This window comes from Procambarus clarkii, chromosome 28 (genome assembly GCF_040958095.1).
Source record: "Procambarus clarkii isolate CNS0578487 chromosome 28, FALCON_Pclarkii_2.0, whole genome shotgun sequence".
Taxonomy (NCBI): Eukaryota; Metazoa; Arthropoda; class Malacostraca; order Decapoda; family Cambaridae; genus Procambarus; species Procambarus clarkii.
The window spans coordinates 5,164,828-5,188,649 of NC_091177.1; the positions used below are offsets into that span (position 1 = coordinate 5,164,828).

Genomic DNA, 23,822 nt, shown 5'->3' on the forward strand with positions numbered 1-23,822 from the left:
CTGGCCCCTCGCACAGCGCCAGATGCGCTGGCAGCCAGCTGGCCCCTCGCACAGCGCCATTGACGCGTCCTGACGACCCTCCTGTACATAGGAGAGGGAGAACACCACAAACGCGATATGTGGAGCAACACAGGAATGGGCTAGAGACCTCTCTAAAAACTCTCCACCTTTTGGGGGGTTAAGGGCCGGCATCTAGTGGGGGTGGTAGTATCTTTCGATGAGGGGGGGGAGGGGGGGAGGGGGCAGCGGCATCATGGGGGAATGCCTATTGTCGAGAATGTTATTTGGCTCTAAACTATGACACTAGCGAGAGACGCGCCCCAACAGCGACAAAGTCAGTGACAAGTGCGTATCATTTTTTTTTGGCTGTACTGGTGTGTTTTACGCTTTTTAGGCGACGTTCGGTTCTTATTGGCATTAGGGTATGTTCTCTTAGTAAGCGTTCCTCTGCACAGTATATGCTTCCACCACCAGAGGGTGCACAGGACGCGTACCGTGCTGCCTCACCCTGCCAGCGTGTACCAGAGGATGTACCCATCACCTTTAGTATTGAAAACGCCACCGACGTTGTATCCAATACTAAAACAAAGATTGCCTTGTTTACTCTGTAGTCAGAGATTATCGATTTGCACGTGTCATGATGAACGTTTTTATTAAAGGAGGGTTCTGTGGCACAATAGTCTACGTCCCTGGCTCATAATCGAGGGACCAGAGTTCAGTCCCTGAGCAGGATAGAACAGTTCGAGTTACGTTTCCTTCCCCACTAATGCCTCTGTTAACCCAACAGTAAAAATAGGATACCCCGTGAGTTAAAGCAACTGGTGTGTTGCATCCTAGGGAATTGATTATTAAAAGCATCCTAGTGAAGTAGGTGGCCTAGGGAAACCTTTATAAGCACTAAAGAATGAAGTATGAGCATTTTAAGGGCATTAGAGGACTATGGAAGTAGACCTAGTCAATGAAGACTCGTATGAGGCAATTTAAGATTTAATATGAAATTAATGTTTGAAAGGGTAATAGGCTCGTGTGGTATGACGTACTTGTGTAGTGACCCCCAGGCGTCAAAGTTGTGGTCTGACCACCTTTCTTCGTACATTAAATGCCAAACAACGCAGGTCGGCGTTCGATCTCCGACTGTCCAAGTGATTGGGCACCGTTTTTTTCCCCCGTCCTACCCCAGGTCCTTATCCTTTTATCTTTTCCAAGTGCTATGTAGACATCCTGGATTACACAATTATCAGGAGAAAGCACCAATAGAGTTCATAGCTTCCCCCAGACCCATAATTATATCCCAAAGCAGAAACTTCTGATGAATAAAAGTCATAACCCAGGTAAACCATTGACCAAGCCAAACCGCTGCTTCGATTCACAACCACGTTCAGGAAGCTATGTGGCCTGTATGACAATCTCAGCCAAGCCAGCACAAGCATCACAATACCAGTGTCAGGCAAGCTGACTAGCTAAACAAGTCAGCCAATCAGTATAGAAGACCCCCAGATCCCTTCTGGAGGAAACTACCAGACAATCCAACATAAAGCACATGCAAGCAACAGTAGACGAATCATACTATTTAAAAAATATATACATATCCTAACAGCGTCCAAAAGTCGGAAATTCAACTCCCAACATTTAGAATGATCAGCCAGTGGACAACAGAAAACCTAGCGTACTTATAAAAGTATCCATACGATTGATCCCAGCAAATCTGAGAACCACTATCTCCTTGCCTGACACAGGCCAGAGTCCTTACGAGGACATACATAATAAAGAAGGGAGGGAGGGAGGAAAGGGGAAGCGGGAGGAAACAAAAATATCTAATCTAATCATAAATTTCTAGTTTTCCATTATCAGGACCTTAGGAATATACATTTAATGAGAATTCTCTCTCAATATAATCCCCTGTACATGTTTAACAGGGGTTACTATTAAAGATTTTGGAATTTCTCACATTTCACGAAAATCAGATTTTATTTTGTAAGCTTAAAACAAATCCCGAAATAGACACACAAGGCTCTTTACCTCTTGTCAACACCACAGGATTAATCAAATTAAACAAAATGTTAGGCAAAGTGGAATCAATTTATCACAAATCACGCAGATACAGGCAAGTGCGAAAGTACTTTTAATTATTCTATCATATGACTCCACTCAAAGATTTTAACTCTTTTTCTTAAAAATCTAGACATCATACTGTACTGTATACCCTACCGAGTTATCTTTTAAAAGTAGCACATCTTACCAGCTATTGTATAATGATATCTTACACACTGAAGAAAGGCTTTCCTCTGGTCCATAAAGTAGATCACACGGAGAATCAAAACCACAACTTCCTACAGCCCGTGAACAACCATATTATAACATACCACCATATTAATACACCTGGGTGCGCTACGGTCATACAGGGTAACCTAAAACGTTAGTTATTTAATGTGGCAAGAGCTGTGCAATCTATTGCTAAGAGGTGGGGGTGGTTATATGTACTAATACTTATATGACTAACTTGCTATGGAATGATAAGTGGTGATGGTAGCTGAAAAGGGCCAAATGCCTTAACAAGTGTAACAATTATTAAGAAGTATTAGTTACCTGCAACTTAAAAGTAAGACTAAGACACTGCCAAATCTGAAGTTTTATTGTAATTGTGTGCCTCAAGGCTTGTCTGTATATACCCAAATTTAAAAGATTGACAATGGGCTTAAATATATATCTATATTATACTGTATAACATACTGTAATATAGTCCGACAAATGTGAACTTCACCATTACTCTTGATATATATATAACTAAATGGCTTACTTTGTAGCACCGACAGGCTCGCACACCTAGAGTCAAAGAGACGCCTCAACATTCAAAAATGAACATTAATATACCTATATTACTTTTACCTTAAATTACTACAATCATTGTACTAGATAGTAAAGCCAATTTTTTTTTTTTTTTAAGGCATATCTATTTTTTTGGCTATACAGCATGTTAACCAGATGTAGCCAAATTTAGAAGTTAACAGGTTGAAAACAATTGGAATGCTAGATGATAAAAACTAAGAATTTAATATGAAGAATCCTTCAAATTTTTTTTTTTTGTTTTAACCTTAATTTGAATTCTTTCAAAATGAAATGTGTCACTGTTTATTACTACAGTACTACAGATTATTACTACAGTTCTACAGATTATTTTAGCCTGCAGATTACAAGTGATCTTATCAGACATTCTCCTCTATGCAGCAGGCTGGAACTGCTCCCTTTTCTTCTTGAATTCCTCTTGCCTCTTTTTCTTGTCTTCCTCCTCCTTTTTCTTATCTTCAAAGGCTCGGTAGGCAGCGTCTCCTACCTCAAGAATTCGAGCCTTGGCTTCGAAGAATCTCTTGGCTCCGCCAACACCTACATCATCGACGTTGACTTCCTCCTGCGCTGCCAACTTCACCACCAGCTGCAGAAACAACACCATCACTCACACACATATCAAGATTACACATGCACTGTTTAACTGCATAATAAAATTAACATCCGAACACTGCACGATCCGAATCATTGAGTCGATTCAATAACAGTTGTCAGTAGTTGCAGATTTTACAATATTAATACAATATTTTACAATATTCAATATTTTACAATATTTTTACAATATTGCCCGAAACGCTATGTGTATTAGTGGCTTTAGGTATTTTATGTACTAGCTCTATCTATAAATCCAAATTTATGTTTGCAAATCATCTATGTATGAACAGTACTTTTCCTGAATAAAATAATTGAATTTGAAATTTTGAATATTCCTTGATCCTGTCAATGAAAGGCATACGACTATTTAGGTTGGCACTAGTTAATACGAGCATTAATTACAAGTACAAATGATGGCATAAGACAAACATTAAAAAAATTTAACCACTAAAATTAGTCTAAGCCGATTTATTATTGAATGATCTTTTACACTAAAATATTCAAATAAATATTAAAATACATTTTAATATTCACATTTCCACAAGAGCAGAACACTCGTGTCGATGGATCTATGCGAATGAAAATGACGTCTTGATAAAGATGGATACTTTCAAGCGAAAATATCTTATGCAGAACATTGGGAGAACACTAGGGTAAGCCTGTGGATAATGTGCTATAACACTATGCAGCAACTGGAAGAACTTCGCTTCAGGACAGGATACCAGGACAGGATACCAGGACACGAGGGTTCAGAAAGAGTGACTAGTGATATGAAAATTTCAAGAAACAAGAACCGACCCACAAATGAAAAAATTGAGTCGGCCGGACAAAATCGACACACTTTCTTAGCCAATAGAATCCTGTCGAAGTTGTAAAACACATCCCCAAACCTAAGTGACAAACATAATGCCAAAACAGAGCACGAAGCTCACCTACCTGATTGCCTCTAGTCAGGACCGAAATATACAAAAGAGCCTTGAAAGACTATGCATTTACAAAAATTGAGACAGCTGTATCTTACCAATACTAAGAACCTAAAACCATATATCATGGGAGCAGATGGGCTCCAGATGGCACACAGGCAAAGACGTGTTAAAGAATGCCTTGATGACCAGACCACACATCAGTACATAAAGAAACGACAATGTTTCGGTCCGTCCGGGGCCATAATCAAGTCTTGTGTTGATAAGGGTACTTTATGTGGTCCAGGACGGATAATTCGGTCCAGCACGGACCGAAACGTCAGTCGTTTCTTCAGTCTTCTGATGTGTGGTTTGGTTATCATATCTTCAGCCACGTTATTATGACTCAGTCGTCTGCATAAAGAATGCCTTGTAAAGTTCCACAAAAGGAGAACTAGAGAACGCTCTGCCAAAGCCCAGAAGCAGCAGCTCTGTCAGAGCAGCCATATAGGAAGTGATGATATTGGACACTAGCTATCTTTCAATAAAAAAGTTAAGCAAGAAAAACAAGACTAGGAACAGATAGAGTAGAAGATTGCTTCCTCAATACCACAAATACCACCTGACCACCATTTTCTTACTGACAAGAGGCGTGCAGACGTTTATTAATGAGCACCATAACATGCTCCCTGTAAACATGTTGGTTGACGTGGCCTAGAAACTCCACACAAGATGATCAGCCCACACTAGTAGTGCTCTTGCAACACTAACGGTCACTGGCCTGCACGAGGAGACTGGTATGGTGGGGTGGGTGGCAGCCTGGGACACCTGGAAAGGACACCAAGGCCGAGGGCAGAACCGACAACACTAGAGCATGCAAAAATTACAATCAACAAAGCATCATCTACTGGTTTCAGTCAAGATGCAGAACAACCAAAGTAAAAACTGTGATAATGGAATGAAACCACATACCAGGATTTTGTGGTTCCCAAACTGATGTAAACAAACAGTTGTGGCATACCGAATGATACATATCCACAGGAAGGAGGCCCCCCCCCGTCCATTCCTTCCCATTGTGAAGATAAAGAGGCCATCTGCTATCATTTTAAAATTTGCAAATGTTGCCCCGCTGCGAAGACTAAAGCCAAAGCAGCAAAAAGACATGAAGGTTAGAGTCTAGTGCCACAAAGGAACAGATCCAGATTAGCCTTACTGCCATAACTAAGGTAATATCCACCGGAGTACTGATAGAGCGCAGACGGAGAGCCAGCCCCCGCAGGATAAATACACTTCGGTTAAGTTCATATAGTTTCAATCTCTCACAGCACCGAGCAAAATCCAGCCCAAAGGAGCATCTAAAAGTGGTGACACTTATCTCCAGCCAATCCCTGAAATGCAGACAGATGGACAAGCTAGGTGGCTTTGACATCTAGGGAAACTTATGACAATGTGAACCACAGACAAGGTTTTTTTTTTGGAAGGATGGACAATGATGTGTAGGCGACAATACACTGCTACTTGAAGTTCCTTTCAACATAGTGACAAAACAGGACTTCGACCCATAGTGATGGTGTCACTGTCAGCCTCTTTACTGAATTCCTACTTTTGGTAGATATTTAAGAGCATGCCAAGGGATGCCTTAGAAGTGGGTGACTTACGAGGGGTCCCAAGCCTAAGTGGGAGACACCAAGTCACCCACTTGCAAAAAAACAATTTATAAACCATCACCCATTAAGTGCTTAGAGAATGAGAGACCATTAATGCACCTATCAGTTTTTAATTCGAAGTGTACCCTTTATAGCTATCTAAGAATATATGAACTACTGAACAGAAAAAAAAACATTAAACTAAGGCATTTGCCATGTAAAAACACAACACGTGCACACAAACACACACACACACAAATGGGTAAATAATGCTTATAAAACTTACATCCAAGTTTATTTTGCCAGTCTTGGCAGTCAGCTCCTTGACGAGCTTCATGAACTCTTCGAGTGAGATTTTCCCATCCTTTGCGGCCTTATCGTAAGTTTCTTTTGCCACAAGGTGAGTCTGCGTCAGCTCGAGAGCCTCCAGTAACTTCTTGAAGCTGTCTAGGGAGATTGTGCCCTTTTTCGTGCTAGGCTCAGCATAGCGGCAGAAAAGTTGGTACAGCTTGCTCAGCTCGTCCTCGCTATACTCTGGGTGCTGAGGAGTAAACAGTATGATTAGCTTCTTATATATAATATACTATATAGACATGCTAACTTAAAATGTTCTCTTAATTACCTTCCTTTACCTTTGCAGATATTACACACACACACACACGCATACACGTGCTCCCACGATCCATTAGGCCGTGTACCATACCTTGCCTCCAAGTAATATGCAATAATAACTAATTTACCAATTTCGTCGGGGGACAGAGAGCCTGTGTCTATGTATACTTCAGGCTTGTATCGTGATCCCCCTCCAAGCTCTATTACTGGCCTTCCTCTAGGAATGCAACTCCATAACATTTGCCTAACCCCAGGTACCCATTTGTTGCTAGATGAACATCCCTCGCTTTATTCCCGGGCCGGATAAAAGTTGTTGGGCCCGGGAATAAAACAAGGGATCCCATTCAATTGCAAGTCGATCACGAAGCCAACTGTACTACAAGACCCCTCACCAGTATTGACCAGTTTGTTCCACCAGGCAACACAGTTTCTCGTTCGTCAAGCCACAAGGGAGAACAAACAGGACATATCTTATCTAAAGGTCAATAAACCAGTAACAACATTAACGGCGAAGGCCGTTAAAGGTCGGAGCGCGCTCCAGTTCAAAACACATTGAGTAAAACACTGCAGCAAGACTAGGTGTCCCTTCCAGGCCACCGGGACTTTAGAAACTATTCTTACGCAAGATAAAACAATTTCCCTGTACTGGGCATTTACAGTGCTATTTCAAAACGAATTTTCAATGCAACGTTCAAACCAGTACTATCGCCGACAATTGATCTATCCATTTTTTTTTATGCTGGCAGCGTGCATACATTTTGTTCACAAATTTTCAAAATTCAGTTAATTGTGAAAGCAAGTACAAGAAAAAAAAAAAAAATGTCACAAAGCTGTCCGCTTGTATATACCTGTATATCGAGACAATATGCTGCTACTGAAGTTATAAAAGTGACATTTTATAAAGGTTTCAAATTTATCACAGTTTGGTTGGCCAAGTAGGTGATAAACTCCCAAGGATCTCCCATACAAAGTTTCATTCTGAAGGCAAGAGTGTGGAAAATCGAGTTGAAATTTTTCCCATTCTGAAATTACCCCCCCCCCCACCCCCTCAATATAATTACACTGAGCAGCGTTTCATAAGCATATGCGAAATGTTTTAGTATAAATAATAGTATAAATAATTGTAATAAAATACACATTTTATTACAATTATTAATTAATTTCATACGTTGGCACCGATCAATTTAGATAAATGTCCCCCCCCCCCTCTGTAAGGTGGCCTTGTCCATCAGATATACCTAAGCATCTGACGAGACTAAACGTTATGCTAATGCAATACTTTAAATTTCACCAAAATTTAAAAAAAAAAAAAAAAAAAAAAAAAGGTCGCTCAGGAGCTGGACGGTAGAGCTACAGTAGAGCTTCATGCAGGTTGGCAATCAATCCCCGACCGTCTAAGTGGTTGGGCACCATTCCTTCCCTCCCATCCATCCCAAATCCTTATCCTGACTCCCTTCCAAGTGCTATATAGTTGTAATGGCTTGGCGCTTTTCCCTGAAAATTCCCTCAGGAGCTGAAATTGTCACAGTGTTGTCTGAGGGACAACACACAGACCAGACAGGAAAAAAACTTTCCAAGTCATACCTCCCCAAACACGGCTATTGCCACCAATGTTTGAATTGGGTTTGATTTTGTTAAACCTCCAAAATCGTTCACATTTCTTCCGTTACGGTACAAAAAGTTAAATTCGAACAAAACTTTAAATTTAAATGTACCCGCGAAACGCGGCTACATTTCGCGTAGCCGCGAAACTTACTGATTTGAGCCGCGAAATTTGTACCGATTCAGGTACAAAAATAGTTAAATTACGAAAAAATAACTTTAAATTTAAATGTAGCCGCGAAACGCCTACACAGGGCCAAGATAATTAACAAAAATGAACCCAGCCGACCAGCTAAATTGCCGGAACAGGTTTTAAATCTGGCTCCAACTCGCGACGATCTGATCCACGCACTAAATAATTCCTTATATCCCCCTTCCCATCACCCTGGACTCTAGCGAAAGCTTTCCATCATTCATTACACAACCAGTATACCAGACAAGCCATCGCCACCATGGGCGTCGAGGGGAGAATGTTACCATGGAAACGCCACACAGTCTAGCCAGATCTCTGCCGCCTGGCAACCTCGCCATCAGGGACTACTACACCTTATAAATGCGCTTCGTATTTTTAGCGTGCGAGGAAGCGAGCATTGAACATTAAATAAAAGTATGTGGAGCCAATTTGCTATAGGGGGAACGACTGTGTAACTGACATCGGGGATGCTCTTTTTTTTTTTTTTTTTTTTTTTACAGGAGCTAGTAAGGCGGTGAGCAGCTGTGGGGCCGATGATCCAGCCCGTCCTCGCCAGCATTCACAATGTCATATTAAACTCTGGTACAGAACTAAATTGCCAGAACCTAACCAAACCGAGGACCCACAAATAGAAAACTGGACATCGCGTCAATTTTGAGCTCTGCTGTCTTTTCCAGTACATCAGTTTTCAGCCTAAGGGGTCTTATGTCAAAAATGCGACGCACTATTGAAGAGGACGTGCTCACCATAACGAGAAGAGGAGGATAAAATGATCTATCAGAAACTGCTAAATATTCCCAGTTGCCAACTATGTAGTAAATGCGAGTAATTGTAATCTTTCTACCTTCGCCCATTGGATGAGGATGGGGCGGGGGGGTGCACAAGTCAAATTATGAAACTGGATCACCGCATATATAAAATTATGAATCTGGATCACCGCATATACAAGTAGCTTAGCATAAACTACACGTGGTCGATCTCTAACCCATTGTTGATAAAATAATTCATTAATCTTTGTAACTGGCTTAATTAACAAGATTAACTTGCTTAGCTAATTGTTAAGAGTTCAGTTCCTGAGCCCATTATGTGCCTCTAGTCTCTTTCACTACCGCCAACAGGATGGGCACGAGGTGCATAACAAATGAACTATAACAATGCTATTATTTTGAATACACAGTACTACATAATACAGTCAATGATTACAAATGCAAAGTTTAATCTTCGTAGTACTGCAATGTAAACTCTGCAACATAAATAATATCAAATCAACTAGTTTGCTATCTTGCTTTACCATATTAGTTTCCAGGTACTCTATAGCCGTTTGCCAGACCGTATACGAGCGCAGAGATTTCCATTAGTAAACAAATGGAACGTGGAGCGAGGTTCCCTTGCTTCAGTTTACCCAGACGAGGCTCCACGGTAAAAGACCACTGGTTAAAGAGGCTGCGAATGAGAGGTGAAAGTCAGATGTCAGAAGAGCTACATCAACGCCAAATTGCCACGCTAATGTGATACAGATGTTCTGTATTAAAACTGCAGAAGCGCCAGTAAAGAGATTGTCTTGTAATTAATACCTTTATGATACACCAACTGTCTACTGCTAATTTTGTTATATTTTTGTATATTACCCAATCATGTTACCTAAGAATCCGGAACAAAACGTAGTTATTCAATATATTAACTACTTTCGCGCAGTAGCGAGGATACTAACAATAAGAAACTGGTGAAACCTTCTAACATTTATGTAGGAAAAAGTGTTCGTCTATTTCATCAGCACATTAAGATTCATTTTGGGGCGATTAAACAGGACAAACACTAAGTGTTAAGCACTCGCTTGCTTAACCGTACAAAACCGGTAGATATTATTATTCACCGATTGTAGCATGGCCACACTTAGATATTCCAAGACATGCCGACAGCACCAAGGACATGGGCTTGGTCCTCCAGTCACGCGCCCTGACTGCTCACCAAGCCAAAGAAATTATAGTAAATTTCCCCGGCACCCAAAGTTTAATAGCAACATATAAACAAAAGTTCAACGAACCTTGTTTACATGTTGCCTTACATTACCTTACACTCATTTAGTTTTAATTCCCTTCCAACACACCATATTCCCAACAGCTTTCTTACCAATAAATTATATTCTAAACGAGAACTACGGTATCACACCGGCAATTATATCGTCTAATAATGGCAGAACCACATTCATGAGAGATTTTCTTTTGCGGTCGAGACCTTGCAGTGGGACAAGGGACAATCTGATGCATGAGGATGCATGCACTAACTGGGGGATCATGACGTGGCTTGACAAAAGCAGTAAAGTGAATTTAAGTGCGTGTGCACGCATAAGTGTGCAAGTGTAGTCAGTGCTTGCCTATCAGTCTACAACTCGACATGAACCCTCATCCAGCTCTTTGGACACTTTGATTTTTGTGCCAGGTGCTTTGTAAAATTCTTTGCTTTCAAGTTCCAGTTGTGCTCTTTAAGCTGTAAAACTCGCCAAGTTGAGCTTACGTGAGTAGTTTCAACCCCTTTGGTCCCACCTCTCAATCCTCTTATTAGAACGTTGTTACAACTTGCTATATTGGTTGTTATAACTGGTTAGGTGTTAAAACTTTGTTCGGACGTTGTACCAACGTCGTAGTTTCGGTGCGTGTTTGGAGGGATGGGCCAGGAGCCAAACACCAAAACCAACCAGCCAGACGTCTCTGTGGCTCCTCAACGGTGACTCACCACCACCAACAGTTACTCACCGATCAACGGTTACGCCCCCCCCCCCCCCTGTTACTCATCACCCACTTCTCTTCCGTGACCACACATGAATCTCTCTAATCAAGTACCCTTCGCTTAGATTTCAATCGCCTAAAGCAGGTGAATTACATATATACATCACAAAGTAATATTGGCAAATTAACAAATATAGGCTTCAATAGTCCTAAGCCTAAATCACGCTAGTTACGGATTGAGTTGGTCCACTCTACAACCTTTTATGTTTTTTTAAGAAACGTATTCCAAATCAAATCTCTGCGAATGATTGATTCTTCCAATAGTGTCAGCATTGTCATAATTCTCTAACGCTTCAATACTCGAACAAGGCAACCACCGGAGTGCCATCTTACTTTTTGAGGTTTCACACTAAATATACAAAATAAAAAGGATTGCGTTTTTTGTTTTTATTTTGCGAGAGCCAGAAAACATGTTGGGCTTGTATGACTACTAACCCTCCCCAGGGCACCACCCCACAATAGTTGCCCAACTCCAGGGTATTAATTTATTGCCAAGTGAACAGAGGAATCAGATTTAAAGAAGCGTGCCGAACCGTCTGACTGCGGTGCCTCTTTTAAAACACATGAAAATAAATAAAACGTAGATGTTTAATGTTTAAGTGACGCCTCTCTGATAAAAGGCGACTCGCCCTCTGCTTCCAGTGAAGTGAAACATTCAGTAATAGAATGCTGCAAATGCGATTATGAATTCTAGGAATAAACTTTAAACATTGTTCAAGCCAAGATTCAATTGTGGTGGTGGTGGTACTGCACAAGGCTGACTAGCATCTCCCACAGCAGATTATCGAGGGCTTACACTTTCGCACCAAGTATCTAGATTTCACAACTGTCTCCGGCATCATCAATTCATATCACGCCATCAGACATACGGATACAAGATGTTTCTGGCTAGTTCCTACAAACCTACATCTCAAAAGTCATTATTTCATATGAAGCTTTCGAAAAATTAATAATACAAAAAGACTTTTGGATCCAATGGCGTGTTGAGGTTTGTAATCTAAATGAGATTACAAAATATTATTCTTACGCCATGCAGTATATATTAAATTAGTAATGTCCTTCACGCTGCTTACGGTAGGTGACAAAGTAGGATCCTAACTTAAAAGAATCTAATTTACAGCCAACCTCGACAGGATCCTCCGACTTGCTCTTCGAGAACCACCTGATCAGCTTTTTTTTATATTAGTAAACTTTGATACGTTTGGGTAAATTTATACAGCTACCCTAGACTCTATAGCATGTCAAGAGCTAGCTATGCGATACTAAAAATCCCCATTTCATATGATGGTCTGTCATACAGGTCCATTTGATCAGAATAGGCTGCAATGACAAACTTTGGATGCACTGTGAGGATAATCACAAGAACAGGAAAGTGAATATGTTAATGATAAAAATCCCCATCTCTTAGGATGGGTCAGCCATACATCTGAGCAGACTTGGGAGCACAAAACACCAAATAGAGGAAACTACAGAGGACTGGCGGACACGTGCGAGAGCTTATCTATACGAAACCACTATGGGGGGAAATTGTTCAAGCATAGTCTGAACAAGCCCAATAAACTATAGGAATTATTTGTTCTAAGCATCTTCTATCCAAGTTTTTGGACCAATATGTACATTTGTTTTAGAATTATTTACACTTTGAACGTACAGTAACCTAATGGACTTGTACCATTAAAAAATATATGGAGTACATTGCTCCATTTTACATTTTTTTTTGTTGGCAACAACTTAAAGCGAGACTCAACTTTGGTAGAGAAAAGCTCTAATCCTGTGGGAATATATCGTTTTGAAGGGATACAAAGGCAGCGAAAAGAACGCTGTCCAATAACCGACTGGTTAGGATTTTGTAAATGAGTGACCACATCCGTGGCAGAGAAAATACAAAAGCCGAAAACCTGGACCGTCAGGGATCGAACGCCGACTCTGCAAGTAGAGAGGCCTCGACTGTACTGACTAGACCAAGAGGAAGTACACTTAGCGATAGTCAAGTTGCGTCGAGTAGTAGACAAGTTTATAGCGTCAACTTTATGCTATAAAATACAACTTAAAAGGTTATTGTTCGTTGACTAAGAATATAAACAGGCAACCCGTCCTCGACTCGAGTCCATTACATCCAGAGGTCGACCCCACAGACTCATTTAAAAATTTTTACATGCTGTTCATTCAAAACGGGAATTTTCCCAAATAGAAATTAATATATTAGCATATTGTGCATATATAGGCATAGGTTAGGTTAGGTGTTTAGGTTCTGTTGGCGATTATTTGTATTTGTAGTACGTGGGTGAAGCATTTACAGCATTGTGCTTCGAACAAAATTCATCAGTGAAGCACTTGTTCCGGAAGTGTTTGAACGAAATCAGTTGCGAGTCGTGTGTAAACCTTTTTTCATTCATAAACAGGGGGTTTGGCGGGTGCATGGAATCACTTTTGGGTCTGTTTAGAAAACGGGCTGAAACAAGATATCTATCTGCAATTGAGAGATACAAATTCGTTACTAGATCAATGCATAGATCATTCTCAAACCATGACCCAGCCCAAGAATTTCTAAATATAGAGGATGACATCCCTTCATATTTTTACTCCTCCTGGGGAGTAAAAAAAAATTATGACATTCCATGATTAATATCTTAAAAACAGCCTAGTAAAAGGTATTGAATCACTATTTTAATATGTCCTGCACTGTCAAAGTCACGGATGTTATTGACAAATTAATGTAATGGAGGCGACGATACCAATTGCACATTAGCTTCTGTATATTTATTGCCAAGGCAGTAAATCATTGGTGTACGTTAACAAGAGTGGTGCGGACGTTGATCCCGTGATCAATAACGTTCTGGAGTACTCGCAGCACTGAATGAAAGCAGGCGCCGTGTCTGTCTAGTCACTAACGCTAAAATCACTTCCCCACCCCCCAGTCTGTACAAACCCGCCACGTCTAGACTAACTCCAGCACTGCCCAAAACCGCTCCAACACAGGTACACACACATACAACACACACGCCTCTAAATGGTGATGTGTGTATACACACACGTCACCTCTAAATTGTGGGAAAATAGAACAAAAGGACGTAAACGTTCGCCGGAAACGCAAACTAATAGGGAAATGTACACTGGTACGAGTGGTCAACAAATGGAATGGATTTAAAGTAGTACTCAGTCATAGAATCCGCCGCTATGCACGACTTTAAAGGCCAGATTTGATAAAGGATTCAACAGACAGCCGTTACACGAAAACGCAACAGCTAAACCTCAATCCCCCAGTGCTAGGTTAACACCACCCTCCACTACCCACGACCATCAACTTTCGACAATCTCTTCCCTCCCCACAATCTTAAATACTAAACATGCACATTAGAACCAAAAGTAACATCACTGCCAATAACAAACATATTCGTTGTTAAAATTATGCCGCGATTCAAAAAATCTTAATTATTATTGCAGTTTATCAATATTATTAGGACTGATCGATAAAAGAAATGCATCAGAGTTGAGTAACAACTCTCCCCCAGCAAGTGGGGCAGATGGCTGGCTCAGAATATTAAGGTTGAGGGGAGGTAACTAGATATGAGCGGGCCAAGAAGCTGGCCACTCATGACCACAACGCCACCTGGAAGCTATTTCTAGCCTCTTATTTTTTTTGGGGGGAAGGGGGGGTTGCCACTAGGAGTTATATTAGGAACACGTCACTACTAGTATTTCGGATTGAATGGTCTTTACTGTCCAGGAAGGAAGGGGGAGGTCAATAGCAGGATTCAGATGTTGGAGATTTGAAGTCTTTCGATAGTATATGTTTTGGTGGGTAGTGGTTCGGGAGAGTGGGGAATTTTTTTAGGAAGTGATTAAGAAATGAATTTACTCTCAATCCACTGGAGTAGCATTATATCCTTCCCATGTGTGTGTAGTGGACACCTCCCACTTCCACTTGTTATAAACGCCTCCACATTGTTCCTTATTTTTTCACTGCCTGCCTGCTCACACCAGGCTAATACCAGTTGATACAAAATTACACCCACTTTCCACCTCTCTCCCGAGAGTACGTGCATAGTGAAAGTCCCAGTTAGAAGGGCTAGAGTGACCAGACAGGCACATGAATATCAATGACGGGACCAGGACAAGTGAATATCGAGTCAGAGTACCAAGGATTAACATTATCTAATGTGACTGAATAGTTTGGATCGTTCAATGCCAGTATAAGAGCATGTACTGATGATGCAACGACAATGGAACAAATAAATAAAAGGTCACAAACCCAGGGAGTACTGTATACAAGGTTGTGAGAACAATATATTCAAGAAATATTATCTGGAAGAAACTATAATTTAACACCACCTACCATATAAATTAAATTGCATCGAGCTCCAATGCAATTCTGGCCGACTTCGCTTTAGCATTCAATGAAAAGGATCTAAAAAATTTAAGTTTATTTGAAAACCTACAAAATCTATAATGCATTTCTTCAAGGGAGGGAACTGCATCAGTTAGGAGCACATGGGTTATGCTACTGAATAAGAACGAACTTTATAAACATTCTAAAGAACTTATAAAAAAAAAAACAGGATCTGAAACAACCAAGGCAAAGAAGGCATACAAAAGCAATCAGCTGCGTACACCTAAGATTGACCAGTTGACCTACTGTAGTGTTCTTTCCCCTCTCTGGGTAACTGGTTTAAAGTACAGTATATCTATAGAGATGAGAAGATTGATAAATTACATTATTAGTTTGAGGAAGTCTGAAGACCCTTACTCAAATCACAAGAAATATAATCCCAGAAGACAAATTAGAGTGTTACAGCCCCGCTCCTGTGACTGGTAAGTCCACTACGGGCTCACCATAACTCGTGCTACTTGGAACTTTTTGTTTGGAGTAGCCGAATCCGACAACGACAAATTAGAAAACTGTGCGGGACGAGGCCGAGGCCGTGTGAACACAACATAAGACTACTACAACGGCAGTATTGGCCTAACACGACCTAAGGCCAGTAGTAACAGTGATATTTCTTGTTGTTTTAAATTTAGCTACTCAAAACGAAATGTCCATGTAGCACGGGCTATAGTCGAGCTCTTAACTAACAGTGAGGGGATGTTTAGTCTTGTACTTGCGCTTTATGTGAACATTCCTGCTCTTCCACTTGTTGACCAGAATATATTTTCCTTACATTTCTTAGAGATTGACTTGCGCCTTTATCTTTGTTCTATCCAAGCAATTTAAAGAGTACTCTTTGCCACCTTGTCTATTTCCCCTCGGTAATTTTAATGTGATCATGCCTTTCTTCTACTCTAAGGTAGAGATTCAATTCCTTTAACCGTCTACACTTTTCCCCACATTTGCTTTTGTACGTCACGAGGTACGAGTTCTATGCAAGTGCTACAGTGTTTCAGTAACAGCCACTACAAAGGCTGTACAGTCTTGAAAGTATTTATTTATTTTAAAATTTCATTCCATTTCATTATTTGCCTAGATTTCCATATGATGCTGATGTTACCTCGTCTGCGCGCGTGGGTGCGAGTGTTGGAATTATATACACACTTTTTCCTCCCGATTTCTGTAGTTTTATCCCTTTATGGTATAGATGTCTTCTGATATCTGCCACCCTTTTCCATGCAGTAGTGAGACTATGATTACTGAGCCAGAATCCACTACTAAATATTTATGACAGAGAGGGGGGGGGGAGGGGTGACAGACTGGTAAATATGATGACAGACGAGGTGGGCAGGGTAGGAGGGGTGGGGAGGAAGCACCCACCACCCTCATACACACAGACAGAAAATGTAGGTGAATCAATATTGCAGTTCCCGCCCACCTGGGTTTTCCTGCAACAACCATTAACACCGGCGCGACGGGAGAACGAAGAAACGGACGAATATGCCAGAAAAGCAAACCCAAAACCTCCCTACGTACCAGTACATGGATGCGTTCGGCAGACAATGTGAGCGCGATATAATTGCTGACGGAAAGATTAGAGTACAGACAAGACTGGATGGTCCACGGTGTCCCTAACCAGGAAGTATGGGGGCGACTGCCCGAGGGAAGGGAAGGTAACCATCAGGATAAAGCGCCAAGCCATTGCGACTATACATCACTGGGAAGTGCTCAGGATAAGGATTTGGGATGGGACGGGGGGAAGGAATGTTTCCCAATCACTTGGATGATCGGAGGATTGAAAACCGAGAGAAATATTATTGTAACATAAGGTTGAACAGGATGCCAGACACTGGCGTTTTCACCAGTCCCGTACTTCCCAGCTACAAATTGTGTGTTTTGTACAAATTTGTATGGAAAGAGCCGCAAAATATTTTGCACATCAAATAATCAAAAGTTGACACTACTTTAAATTATCTTTGAATCTGCCATAATACACAACGCCTCCTCTCAACCCGTACTTACACTCGACTCATTTAATCTAGAAACTCTGAGCACCAGCCTTCAAATTTAGGTGGTTCAGTGTAATTAAAGAACCTCAATTCGGACGCCTTTATATAGCCACCACAGTCCTTGATTAAGATTTTAAACGCTCGACACTTGATCCACCACAATGTTTACCTTGGAGGAGCGGCTGGCGCGGCTCGGATGCTGGGACTGAAGAAGCCTATTGCATCACGGGATTTGTTAACCTGATTTTGATTTATCTTGGGCTAACTGATTTTTCAGAGTACAAAAAATGTAAACTGCAGGCATTACGCTGTAACGTTAATCTGCATTGCTCGCTATGTTGTTGGTTAGTGAACTTTTACTGTACAAGCGTAGATTTTAATATGCCTCAATGATATTTGGCCGTGGTAATTTGCTTAACATACTCTTAACAAAAAATACTCTAGGATACCTATAATTCAAAATTAGGCCGTAAGTCAAACACAGGCTAACAGCCATTCGCCGCTTCAATATCAGATTCACCGCTTTGATTCAGAAACTCAGACCAGTTATGTTCTAGTTAAGAAAAACCGTCATGGCAAGGATGAGCTAGATACCAGAGGCAACATGGCCCGAAAAGTTATTATAATGCACGACTCCACATGCCATGCATAACAAACTCGTATATTAGTCACTCACAAAACCATAAACCAGCGTGACAAGCGGTCACACTTCACCATAAAACGGCACGGCCAAGATACAGGTCATCCCATGTACAAGAGAAAGCAGGAGCGCCAAAATTATGTACATCACAAGACACCAGGCGTGAAGCTTTCCAGAGTGTCATTCACTCTTAGAAATCGTGGAAGCCAAACCCGCGTTTTTTTCTTTATTAAATAATATACAATATAAAGATAATATTTACATAAATTTGCAAGGAAAAATACTACAAGCCTGCTAGAGTCACCCGGCTCAAGAACCCGTCCTCTTACAAACTACGTCGCTTTTTGCTCGTATACACACTCAGGCTAAACATCGACGTAATTCAAAATGAAATCGGCTCACGAAAGTGACGTACTGTTCCGTTTTGGGTCCTTTGGCTTAGCTTGTTCGGTTAGGAGAGGAAACTTTCAATTAAATGTTTTCACTGATGTTTTGAAACCTTAGGAGAACTTCCTGCCCTCTTAACCTACCAGAGGACCCCCTTAAGTTGATGTTTTTGGAACAAAAAAATCCAAAATTGAATTGGAAAATAAATTTCCATTCCGAAGTTACGTCGCTATTTGACCGCAGCGCATACGACCGAAAAGCTACGTAATTTGTAAGTGGCGGGTTAATTCGTGGGCGTAATCTACCGGTGTCAAAAAAAATCGACCATTGGTGGAATTAAAAGCATAGTAATATTTATGCCTCTTCAGACTGACACAATGGTCTCAAATTAGGTGCATTGCCTAGGTTTGTAGGACTCTTGTTAGGCACAACTACTTCAACTCTTCTTGAGACTGGGCTGCGCGACTGACCAGATCTTTCCTGATACGAGATGAACCTGGCTGTCTGTGCTAGTTTTCACCAACTAGAATGTCGTTATGTTTTCTTTATTCATGTTTACATTTGGCCGAGAAATGAAATCCCAGAGTTGCAACAATCCAATGAACATAACGTGATTTTCTTGACAACTATTTCGTGCTCCAGTTACGGTGTCACATGTATATTATCCCAAAAAAATAACACCCACTGGATAACGAGTTTGGGTTGTTCCGCTTTTACCTGTAGAAAATTCGGGCGCGCGCACACACATGACATGGTCTACATTCTGTCAAAATTGAACCAAGCAGTTATAAATATGCTCTCGTTAACATCTGCAAGTCTGTGTCTCACGCGAAAGTTCCACGAGGCTGGCTCCTCGCGGGTTTACGACCATCCAGCACGTAACTGTGTACAGCCTACACTTTTGTCGAGAGATGGCGTAGAATATTCAGATTTCTCATCTACATGCTCCTTCGAGCTTGTAGCCATTAAACATCCGAGCCTCCCAATATGATATGCATTATATATAGCTACTATGGAAGGAATGTACAAGACATGAACCGTTACACAAAAATAAAGTCCACGCTTTATACTATTAGAATACCAACGGGCAGTAAATCTTTATTGCTATATTTAAAAGCAATAAACCAAACATGTCCTAGGCCTAAATCAATTCAAGGCTTAACGCAATCTTAGGTTTTGTATATATACAAAAATAGGCCTAAGAAAATACGAGTTTTATTGTTGCCTTCTTTCTTGGACCTCAAAAGTCAACCCATTCCAAAAATGATAATAGGTATAGCAACAATTTTGCTCAACGTACAAAAATGGACTGTTGCAGCCAACAATGTTCACTTGTTATTAATTTTGTAGAGGGCATGAAAACAGAGCCAAAAATGAATCTTAAAACATTCATAGGCTTAGATTGCCACATAATTACTATATTAGGCCTAGAAGTGCTACGTTATATTAGATCCATTAGTTACTTCTCTATTTAAATGCCATTTGGGGTAATTCAATAGTACAAAACTTGAGCTTTTTCCGTGTCCAACAGTACATTTGTGTATGTGATAAAATAGTTGCTACAAGTACTCCCATTTAAGAGGACTGGATGACAAAACTATATAAAACTTGCTTTATGGGAGAGCGGGGGATTGCAAGTCTTTATTATGTACATTCCAGCCACATTCGCTAGAGATACAATAATTTGTGAATGACGGATTGCATTTAAGACAGGTGCACATACTGCCTCCCCCGTTCATATATATGTAACATTTCACAAAGGATAGACCAAACATGTACCTGCGTATCCGACTATACAAATGTGAAATATTCATTAGGCTAATCCCGTACCCTAACTGTGCAAATAATTTTGGGAAATTCTTAAAAATACAAACACTTTTCCCCCTCCCGACAAGTTTCTGTACATGTATTACACAATTTGGTAATAAAGAATGGGTGAATCGTGTTTGTAGGCCGAGGATGCCTGAGGCTGGGAGAGGGAGGCACAGTCCTCCAAGTGAAGGGGGTGAAGCACAGTCATGTGTAAAGTGAGGAGGGGTGAAGCAGAGTCCTGTGTGCCACACAGGACTTAGTAAAGCAGTCCTGTGTGAAAAGTGAGGGGGGGAGTGAAACAGTCCTGAATGTCAAGTAGGGGGGGGGGGAAGTGAAGCACAGTCCCGTGTGCAAAGTGGGGGAGTTGAAGCACATTCCAGCGTGTCAAGTGGGAGGTGAAGCACAGCCAAGTGGGGGGGGGGGGTGAGGCACAATCCCGTGTGCCAAGTGGGGGAGGGGGATGAAGCCTAATCCCGTGTGCCAAGTGGGAGAAGGGGATGAAGCACAATCTTGTGTCAAGGGGGGGGGGGGTGAAGCAGTCCCGTTTATCAAGTGGGGGGGGGGGTAAAGCACAGTCCCATGTGTCAAGTGGGGGGGAGGTGAAGCAGTCCCGTGTACCAAGTAGGGGGGGGGGGTGAAGCACAGTCCCATGTGTCAAGGGGGGGGGGGGGGGAACGGGGTCGTGTGTGTGTGTGTGTCAGTAAGGGCGTGCCTGGGTGGTATAAAAGGTCCTACCTGGATAAAGACGCACAACTGAATTTAGTTTAGTATCACCATTTTAGTCTGTACCGAGACCTTTTAATAAATTTCCTTGGACGTTTACTTTTACATATTTTTACCACTTAATAAATATGCCTTGTAACATTTAAAATGCAATGTAATCTCTCGGAACGCAAGATACTAGTAGTCACTGCAATGTATATAATACACAGTTTATACAAGCGATTTAAATCAAATTCCAAAGAACTAGAGTAAATACGGCCTTCTGTCAGTTACAGTGTGTCCAAACAAATCTGGCCTTCCAATGATAGTATCTAAGGTCACTGCAACGTAAATGATATTAATGTTCTCTGCAAATACTCAACAACTATAATACCATTCTCCTTAATGCTAACGAGAGGCTAAAGGAATGAGAACACTAATCAGCTGCAGTCATTAGTGGATGGTGACCAAATCTCAGTCCAGTGAAGCACGTGAAGGCTGGAGATAGAAACAACTACATCAGTGGGGATACCTTACATGGTGGGGGAATTGGGAGGGGGGGGGGAGGAAGGATTTCCTCACACACACTAAGTGGTAAATCACGTGAGGACTGTGACGCCACACTATGCCTTGACAACCCAGGTGTTCAAGGGCGTTTTTGGGTATGGAGAGATCGGCTTTAAGGCAGCGTCAAGGCCAGCTTGTTTAACACTCACTTGGTCTACACATGTGGGTCACCATCGGGAGAACCAGTTTAAAACGATATCCAGGATTCTCAATTACTATAATTCGGCAATAATATAATTATGGTGTAATTTAATGGAATCGGTAAATGGCAACTTTTTACGTATATTATAAAACGAAACAGACAATCGTGTGCACAAAATATACCATGATTAACACATATGGTGTATATACTAAACTTATTAGTATGCTTTCCACGTACATTGAAAGAACGAGGCCAAGAACACAGCTAAACAGGATGGCGCGGTCAAAGGATTATTTACAGGTCACAGCGGTAATCCATGCAAGAGATGTCTAATCTAACCTCAGGTAAACCCCCCCCCCCTCCCCATTAACCCATACAAGGGATGTTCTCTAGCCTCAGGTCACCCCCTACCCCACCCACCCAACAATCCCGGCCAAGGGATGTCCACTATAGCCACACGGCCCCGGTAACCTCGTCAGATGATCCCTTCCACCTGTCTGGCCACGAGAGCATCAAAACTGAATAGTGTCCTTACCTTAGCAATGTCCAGCAAAGTGACGAGCTTGACATCTCCCATGGTGACGACTGTTTAATCACACAAGCACAATACAAAGTGTCCTTCAATGTTTAAGGGGGCCAGTAGTCTAGGTGACAGTGGACGTCGGTGAGGCTAGCTGATCACACACTGGGTGGGAGATAGAGAGTGTTAGAGAGTAGAGAGGCCAGACATGCGACACACACGAATCTTAATCCATCTATGGGGTTAAAATTCGCACCATTTCTAAAAAGCTTTAGAATGGGGGGTTCAAGGAGTCATGGGGAAGGCCATGGGTGGGGTCCCGGTCAGGGATGTGGTATAGTATCACCGGGGAGGAGTGTGTTACTGGCAGAGAAAGTTCAGAGGGTCCCTAGCCTTTATATCACAGGTTGCCTTGAGAGTGACTTTAACACTGGCAGCAGGCACATCTAGTCAAGGCGTGTCACATGGTGGGCTACTAATCTCTCGCCTCACCTGAATACTGGGAGACTCCCGCTCTCCTCCAGCTGACACATTGACCCGTCGATATCCCAGCAGCAGCAGCAGCAGCAGTCGCAGCTGCGGTCGATCTCTAGCACAGCGGCCTCTCACCACCACAAACCACCAGCAACTGACTGGCGCTCTCGCTACTCCCGCTCCCAGAGGCCGCGGTATCGCTTATCAGTGACCCTTCTGTAGTGTACCTGCGGTTGCCGGACGCTGCTCCCTCGCTGGACAAGTGATATGTGACTACTGACATATCCTGCCCGCTCTAGTACATGACGGGAAATACCCCCCTCCCCCCCACACCGGACACTTACTGCGCAGGCGTCTCCCTCCTGCCCCTGCCACTCTCACCCACAATATAACTGAATGAACTTAAACCTGCGATAGCCTCACTTTCCCCTTCAGTCCTAAGACTGTACTATATTTTTTGCACAGTCACGTCAACAAAATACTCCCCCCGTCTGCTTTACAATATGTCATGTGGATAATTTATCACAGTAAAGCCATACCAAGCCTAGTACTTGTATTTGGGAACCAGTGATCAACTAACCTGTAAACTAGTCGCTCAGCTTGGTCATCAGACTCAAGTTGCAGTATAAACAGTGTCAAATTCGGTAGTAATCTCATTAAACAACGTTATCAACGAAACTTGCTACCTATTTTCACATAAACTAATGGTTTTCACGTCAGGAGCGCTCAGTGGTTGGCTACACACCCATAAAAGTACCCAATGGCAACTACGCTCTTAGTGTGGGGTCGGCGGTGACGTCATAGCCCTGATGACCTTTAGCTTCCCCACTCCCTGTGGATTAGCATTATATATCTAACGCCAGGCAATTTTTATCTATACATTTTTTAGGATGGTTTGATATTTTAATGACGTAATATTTGAAACTGCATTTATATATACATATCATAACAGTTTACAAGGCCCTGTTCTATGCAAAATATCGCAGATACTCTACGATAATTGCATTAGTCATCATTAAAGGAG

General features: G+C 41.7%; 1 protein-coding gene across 4 annotated transcripts; it reads right to left on the bottom strand.

The window, feature by feature from the left end:
* Positions 1 to 2,060: 2,060 nt before the first annotated feature.
* Positions 2,061 to 23,542, bottom strand: Swip-1 (EF-hand domain-containing protein D2 homolog Swip-1). 4 transcript variants are annotated; one of them, XM_045737497.2, is made up of 4 exons: positions 23,379 to 23,542; positions 22,340 to 22,489; positions 6,273 to 6,527; positions 2,061 to 3,430 (listed from the first exon to the last, which is right to left on the bottom strand). In XM_045737497.2, exons 2-4 carry the CDS (start codon positions 22,379 to 22,381, stop codon positions 3,218 to 3,220), a joined length of 510 nt encoding a protein of 169 aa, XP_045593453.1. In that variant the 5' UTR covers positions 22,382 to 22,489; positions 23,379 to 23,542; the 3' UTR covers positions 2,061 to 3,217. The 4 variants fall into 4 exon arrangements, with proteins under 4 accessions (XP_045593453.1, XP_045593452.1, XP_045593454.1 ...); XM_045737496.2 differs by lacking the exon at positions 23,379 to 23,542 and adding an exon at positions 22,817 to 23,089; XM_045737498.2 differs by lacking the exon at positions 23,379 to 23,542 and adding an exon at positions 23,026 to 23,071.
* Positions 23,543 to 23,822: the final 280 nt, after the last annotated feature.